The 7,685-nt window shown below is 42.1% G+C and overlaps 1 protein-coding gene and 1 long non-coding RNA gene across 10 annotated transcripts in view; one reads left to right on the forward strand and one right to left on the reverse strand.

The window, feature by feature from the left end:
- The first annotated feature begins 2,925 nt into the window (after positions 1 to 2,925).
- LOC134159365 (uncharacterized) lies at positions 2,926 to 4,123 on the forward strand. The gene is made up of 2 exons (XR_009963123.1): positions 2,926 to 3,166; positions 3,289 to 4,123. It is a non-coding gene; the product is annotated as an uncharacterized LOC134159365 (long non-coding RNA).
- DOCK3 (dedicator of cytokinesis 3) overlaps positions 3,730 to 7,685 on the reverse strand; it is a 205,349-nt gene continuing 201,393 nt past the window's right edge. For 7 of the 9 annotated variants that reach the window (XM_062610197.1, XM_062610194.1, XM_062610199.1 and 4 more), the window contains 3 exons: positions 6,288 to 6,410; positions 5,620 to 5,702; positions 3,730 to 5,123 (listed from right to left, as the gene is read on the reverse strand). In XM_062610197.1, the coding sequence (XP_062466181.1) occupies positions 4,617 to 5,123; positions 5,620 to 5,702; positions 6,288 to 6,410 (713 nt within the window). In that variant the 3' untranslated portion in view covers positions 3,730 to 4,616. The remainder of the gene's footprint in view (positions 5,124 to 5,619; positions 5,703 to 6,287; positions 6,411 to 7,685) is intronic. The other 2 variants (XM_062610198.1, XM_062610195.1) reach the window with 1 other exon arrangement.

Raw genomic sequence — 7,685 nt, forward strand, 5'->3', positions numbered from 1 at the left:
TTCTTTGTGTATGATTACTAGTCTTCCTCACCTATTCTGTTAAAATGATTGGTATTTAAATACCTAAGATTGAGAAATTACATCACTCCCAAAATGTCTTGCTACTGCAATAAAAGAAGTGATGTGTCACTCATCAAGTAACGATCTGTGCATTGACTTATATACAGGAGAGCTAATCGCTGATTCAGCTCATCTCTGAAAGTATTGCTTCGAGGCTGTGTCCCCAGCTGTTCCAGGTGTAAATGTAAATCCACCTGACTGGACTGGCTGGTGGATGTGCCTGGTGCTTGCTTTAAGAAGTTGATATTAAATAGAATAGTATACTGTCAGCTAAGAGGATAATGTGGAAGCTGTTTCCTCACAACGCTTAACAGCCACAAGGCCCTTTTGGCCACCCCCATTTTCCTCACTGACACAAAAATGGGAAGCGATGGCTGTTCCCACATTCCTTGTGAACCTGAGGGTTTAGCCTGAGGATAACCCTAGCTGGAGGACAACAATGAACATACAGCTCTACCGTTTTAATGTCAGGTATTAATCTTTAATTCCACATCACAGCAGTCGAGTGAATGGGTAAGGGAAAGAAACCCAAAACAAATGGTAGATATTTACATCTAAAATTCACACCACTTATTTGTTGGTTCTGGAAACATGCTATCACAATATATACAATGAAGTACCTTTAGGACACTTGTACAAATTATTTTGTTTCCTTTTAAATTGGATTTCCATTATAGATAAGATAGCTGTTTTCATTTTATTTTAAACATGAATACACAAAAGAGAAGTGGTTAGAGGTCTTTGCCTTTTTTTAAATAAGCACAGAATGCCAGAGGTTAAAAACACATTTACAGGGCAGAATACCAGTCAGACATCACAATCTATACATTTTTTGCTCAATTTCCTGTACAAATACACAGCATTCAAATGGGGGTATTTACAAAGAAGCATGATCAGAGGAAATTTTAAATATCACGTAATTTGTTTCCCAAAGGCTCTTGCTCTCTCCAGCCTCCCCAGTTTTGGCTGATTCTCCCACAGAAGGGATATGCAATATCCCTTACCTAAGAAAGGGTAAGTAAGCTAAAAACCAAAAGGAGGAAAAGAATCTTGGTCTTGCACATAGTAATAAACCCGACCCAACCACTGGAGAAAAACTGTAGGATTCAGAGAAATTGTTTTAATTGCTTTTCTTCTACTACTGTAGTTCCTTCTCATTTTTGTTTCAGATGGGACCAGTGAGAGATTTGTAGCAGAATTCCACCAATTTTCTCAGGAGTACACATGCTATTTTGTTACGCAAAGAAAACCCAATGAAGGCAAGTACATATTAAGTTTGAATTACAGTTAGATATAGAATGACAAGGTCCTGTTCAAAACATCCTGTTGCTGTGGTTTATACAAGGAATCTTCAGTCCTGCTGGGCAAGTGCAACAACTGCTGTTGCTTCCTCCTACTCCAGAACTGAGCTTGGTGTTGGAGTTGTACTATGCTGTAAGACACCTCACCCTACAGAGAAGTATTAGTTCCAAGAAGTATTAGTTCCGACATTCCCAAAATCTTAATTAAGTCTTTCTATCTTCTGTCCCCTTTAAGGCAAGCACTGAAAAAGGAGACAGAACACATGGTAGATACCAGAACAGTAACAGAAATTTAACTCCACAGAAGCCTAAATTTGGTAAATTCAGCGATCTATTCTGTCCTTCTCTGTGTGGCACTGCCATTAACAAGGCATTTATATACATGATCTGATTGATCTTCAAACCCTTACAAATACATAGTAATGTCAGACTCCCAAAATGGACTCACTGCTGTAGTACTATGTCTTTCATCAGAGCAGGATGGTATGTTTTGGGAGACTGATTAGAGCTCTAGTGGGCAGGTTTTCCAGCTGACTGGGACTTAGTCCCATGTTGGTTGCATTCTTGGTTTTATCTGCAAGACCTGCTGGGTTTTTGCAGTAAGGAAGCTCAGTAAGTCACTACATTTACTGCTGTTAATCTTCCTGCCAAACAATAACAAAAACCAACCAAACAAACCCAAAAAAACCCATTAGGGGCAGGGGAGATGGAATTGAAACCTTCACTTGAAGAGTCTCAGTCAGACTGGAGAATAGCATATGTGAACATATTTCACTCACTTCTGAGGAATTATCTTGACTTACCTTCACCAAAAACATGATTTTGAGTTGAGTTTTCACATGTGTTCTATATCAGAGATCCAGCTTGGTTCTTTAATGGTTAGGACTGTCCTAGCATTGAAAAACTCCTTCCTGGTGGAGATGAAACACCCACTATAGGCCAGGTTTTATTATTGTTGTCTTAATTGTGAAGGATATAATGATTACAAGCAGCCTGTGTTAGTAACAAAATAGAGGAAGCAAGAGAGATTTTGTTCCAGCCAAACAGGCCATTTAAGAAACAAATTCATAACTTAGTAGTTTTGCATGGGCTAGAGCTTGAGAAAGAAAATAAACAAATCCTCTTAAAATCCCCTTCATACAACCGCCGAGTCCAGGCTTTGTACAAACAGACCATCTTTAGGAGAGTTCAGAAGCAATGTACTCTGCCCAGTCCTGTATTTAGAGGTAGTGCTAAAGGTGACCTGTAAAAGATTTATAATAATCCTTTTTTGCTTCTTTATGCTGTTTGTGGCATGAGAAACTCTGTGGTTAGGGCAAGAATTCAGTATAAAAATTGAGTGCTATTCCTGTTTCTGACACTAATTTCTATAGTGGAGGTAAGTCTCTGACCTGAATTTGCTTCAGATTTTTCAGTGGTAAGAAAGAGGGTGGTAGGTTCGCATCCTCTGGAGCATGCTTTGGAGTCGGTGGTGAAGGGGGTTCTAAGGAAGGCTGAGATGGGCATGGTCAGGGGAAGGAACGTTGCTTATCTAAATAAGTATTTGATACTCTCAATTAAAGTTTCTTGAAAAAAATTAGGAAAACAGGAATGAAAAGATTTCTCGGTGTTCTTTTCAAAGAACAGACCTTGGTTCTGTTACCCACAGAATTTTTTCCTGGTTTGTCATGTACTTGAACTAAGCAAATACTGATTAAAAGGCTTGTTTGGTGTTCATAGGTTTGTACTGTCTTCACCTCTGCATAGCTCTGTTTCTTGGGTTTGTTCCGGAATCTGTCAATAAAAACAAAGGCGGTGATGGAAGGGTTCGGGGAAGGCTGTATTGCTGCCTGAGGACAAAAGAAATCAACCTTCTAGAATAGAGAAGAAGTTCGTAAAGAAGAATCTTAAAAAGAAGAAGCTCTTAAAAACAAAGGTGGTGATGGAGGGGTTGGGGGAAGGCTGTATTGTTGCCTGAGGACAAAAGAAATCGACCTTCCAGAATAGAGAAGAAGCTCTTAAAGCTTCTTTATATGTTCTAAAGAAGCAAAAGAGGAAAGCAACATTTCTTCTTTACAGGTTGCCTTTAAGATCCCTGACTCTAGGGTGTACACTATATACTGGGCAGTTCTTGAATGTTGGTGTTCTCTGTCTACTCTGAGGGATGGAGATTCTTTCTGCACACCAGCTGCAGTGAGGTTTTTGGGGGGACCGAGGACATTATGGTAACAGGGAATAAATCTCAGCTCCTGGGGGATGGAAGTTGGTGAGAACTGTGATGTTCAGCCCTGAGGCAAGGATTGTTGGATGTGATGCATGTAAGCCACCTTAACTTTCCTGGCTGGGTCAATCAACCAGCTTGTGGCATAAGAAACTCAATTTGGTTGCGTTTTTCTTTATTTTTTTTTTTTTTTTAATTTTTTTAACTGGAATAGAAATGCTGGTGTCAACAGCCTGCCCAAAGCTGGGCACGGGAAAGGCCTACAATTAGGTTGCAGCTCCAATGGCTACTAACCCCCTCTCATTCTGTAGCACAGATGAATAGCACGTGGTTCCAATGAGAAAGCAGGTTGGTTTAGCCAGTGAAAGCCAAATTTAAGAAATCAAACAGTACATAAAAAAACAAAGGAGGCAGAGTTTGTTGGAAATGATATCTTGGAAATCAGTGCATCAGCACTGGTTAGATTGCCTCAGCACCTATGAACCAACGCAGGGAGATCACTGCACAGATATGTACAATCCTGCTCTCAAGAGAGCCAATTTCTTCTTAGAATTTCTATCTTTCCACAGCCTGCAGCTCATGCACCTTCCAGCCTGACAGTTCATAGAATCCCTGATTTCAGCAATGAGCTTTCACTTCTGTACAGCAAAGAAATAGGTCCCTAGTGCAACTGCTTCTACTTGTGTGCGTCTCAGAACCAGGAGGAAAGCAGTTTCAAAATCAACTTGCCACATTCCCCCTTTTTTCCCCCTCTGCTTGAAAGTATATTTTTCAGCTTCTACCAGTCTCTATGGCTCATCTGCCATACGATGTGGTTAAGAAACTGCAGAAGGAGTAAACTGTCCACTGCACAGAAAGTTAAAAAACATAATGGAAAGGTGTAAAAAGAAATTAAAAAGGAAAGCAGCAACCTCCCATGCTGGCCCGATTGCTCTGGGGCTCCAGACATAAACTTGCGGCAGTAGAAAATTGGTTTGCTGTTCTCCGAGTCCTCCTCTCTCTGCTTTGTAGTCAGACCTGGAATGATGATGCAGGCTGCTTACCAGGAGTTGTCCCTACTGCTCGCTGATGCCATGCTCCCATGCTACCCTGGCCTGCTCTTCCTTTCCACCACTCACTGGCTGGGACACTTTACGATGCAGTGGGCGGTGTTTGTCATCATCTTCAATGATCATCCCCTCCTCGTTCTCCATGTTTGGCAGCCGGGAGTGGTAAGGTTTGGGGGGTAGAGCAGGAGGGTCCATGGTGTCCTGAGGAATGACTCCAGTTGGAGCAGAGTGGCTTCGGCATGGCTGGGACTTGAGTGACTCTAGGACATCAGGCTCAGAGAGACTGTACCTGACAGGGAGGTAGGGTGTCTCTAGATCTTCATCAGTGTTCCAGGCCTGGCTGGGGACAGAATCCATGGTGTCTGTGCGAGGAGGTGGTTCAGAAGAATGTCCAAAATTGCTTTCACTCAAGGAAGAAACACCACTGCTGGCACTACCGGACAAAGTGGAGTTACTTCCATCTAGACCAGACTGCGGACTGGTGGGTGATGCAGGGATAGGATGAAGTGGGGACTGTCGGAGAAAAACAAAACCAGGTTAAAATTGACAAAAGGAGGCAGTGATGCACCTTGTTCCACATTGCAGCTTTTGACAGTGATGTTAACAATGGTGCAGTTCTGTTTGTGTTCAGAATGTCAATGATGATTGATTGCATTACATGTACCCTCCCCTGACTTGTATGAAATTACCTCTTGTGGGCAGACAAGTGCATTTACCGCCACCAGAGCTGTTAAACAGTAGTTGAGGTGAAAACTGGGGTGCCTGCGTCACGGTATATGATGCAAAGAAGGAAAGTGAAAGAGCCTAGAACATGTGTAAGTTATTTCTATAGAATTCAACTCTGGAATAGGTTATGAGCTTTCAGTGGATTTTCTTATATGTAAGTTACTAGCATGTTAAAAACAGTGTTTCTGTATTCAAAAGCTGCTTGGAGGGGGCAGAATAGGGGGACTCCTTCAGGAGTTTGTTATTTTTCCTCTACACCCCTCTCTGCTTTCCTGCTTTTTACCTTGCGCAACGTTCGTGCAGGCAGTGCCGGAGGAGCATCACTGAGCTGGTGATGGAAGGCATCAAAGTGCAGTGAGTAGTGTCCTGGAATGAGACAAGGATCAGAAATGCAGACTGGTGCTGCCTCACTGCAGCCAAAGAGCTGGGATTCAGGCTCTGTAATGCCAGGTTACAGCTCCAAATGCTGGTAACTCCAACCTAGAGTTTCCTTTCTGACAAGCATTGTAGAGTGCATCTGTCATACACAAAATGCTAACGAGAAGCACGGTGATATTTCCACCCACCCCTGTTATCAAGGATCTCATGGCAAGGCAACAGGCTCATAAAACAATGAACTTTTGAGGTTTCATTTAATAGCTTTGTAACCTTAAATTACTACTAAATATGGTCACGAAGCCGGGCCAAGTTTCACACTCACACACCTAATTCTAGTCCGAAAAGGTACACTAGTCCATATTACCGTGAGGACTGCAACAGATCTGAAGATTTTGAGAAAAAGAACTGAAAACTTTGTCCAGTGCAAACAGAGCAGACCAGGAAAGACTTTGGGTTTTTGTTTCTGATTCGTTTTCATGTGGTGGTGGGGGAAAAAGGCTACGGTCAGCTTTCAGATGGTGCAGATTTCTCTCCAGAGGATTTATGCAGCAGGCCTACTGGGCATTTCCTTACCATGGGGCAGGCTTCGGGGAGGCACTGGTAGGGCCAAGATGCTCCCAGCGTGGGCAGACAGGAATGGCAGGGTCTCTCTGGTTCCGCTGTCTAGGCTCCAGCTACTGGGCGCTGCTGGCACAGCTGAAGGATTGAAACAGATTTAACTTGGGAAATATAACAGGGGGGTTGTGGGGCTGGCCAGAAGGGACTGGCTTTCCAGTGGGCTTATCAGCAGTAGAGAGACAGATTTTAGGGACTTGAACAGGAGGACTGAAAGCATACAAAGACATTGTCTAGTCTACAGTCTGTTAAGTAAGTTTATAGGTTGCTTAGTTAAGGAAGCAAGAGTTAGATGATTGTAGTGTTAGTCTGCCCATCTCCCTGCCATGACCCCTTGGCTCATTTCTCTCAGGTCTGAAGAGCAGTAGAAGCCTGCTAGGGTTTTTTTCTTGCAAACCACTGACAAAGCAGAAATGAAATCTCACTGATGGAACAGCACTTAGATCTCTGCTTGGTGGTAAGTGACGACAGAGCAGAAAGGAACATGTGGCAGAACCCACATGAAACACAGGAAGGCCTGTTGCTACACTACAGTGGCTAAGTGAACACTGAATAAAGGACAGGAGGGAAGTCACACCTCAGTCTGTTATGAAAGAAAGCATGACTTTAAAGCCCTGATTTACTAAGCTACAGAGTTGATCAAGAATTTTGATCAGAGTTCAAGAGAGACAGCAGTTCAGACTCCTTGTGTTAGTCACCTGAAGAGATCATGTCTTTGTTAATCAGGAAGTATAGAGAGAGGAAGGCTTTGCTCATGCAACAGATACTGAGTATGATTTTTGTGAATCCGTTTTTTTTACAGAAATAAAAGCTGCTTCTAACATGAACAGTTTTCAAGATCTTGAGAATTCTGTCAACTTTAAACATTAAAATGCACCTTCCTTTCTTCCAAACACACTGCAAGACCTAATTAGTTCTGAGAAGACAGGCAATAATGGTTATGTGTATTTAAAAACAATAAATGAGTTCTTCAGATTAGCAAAGAAAAAAGGAAAACAAAATAACTCAGTGAGGCCTACCAAAGAAAACTGAGATAAGAACAGCTGTTTCCATCTTCCATTTGGAAAATGGAAGCCTCGAGAAATGAACAGGGAATTTGACAGTTGAAGAAGATTTCTCCTTAATTAAAATCCCTGCAGCCATGTTTTGGCGTGTTTCTTTTCTAAAATGACTCTGAAAGGTTGCTTTGGTGTTATTTTTTTCTCCTTAGTTCATGAGTTGACATGAACACAGGCTGCCTGAGACCTAAAACTCCCTACAGCAAAAAAGATTGCAAAGTGACAGCTTCATAAGACAGAAGAAACCCCATAAAGTAAATGTTTTTAAAGAGAGACCCTCAAACTGAGAAAGGCACAC

The sequence above is a fragment of the Pezoporus occidentalis genome, unplaced genomic scaffold (genome assembly GCF_034315485.1).
Source record: "Pezoporus occidentalis ecotype Australia unplaced genomic scaffold, CSIRO_AGI_Poc_V1 ctg145, whole genome shotgun sequence".
Classification (NCBI taxonomy): Eukaryota; Metazoa; Chordata; class Aves; order Psittaciformes; family Psittacidae; genus Pezoporus; species Pezoporus occidentalis.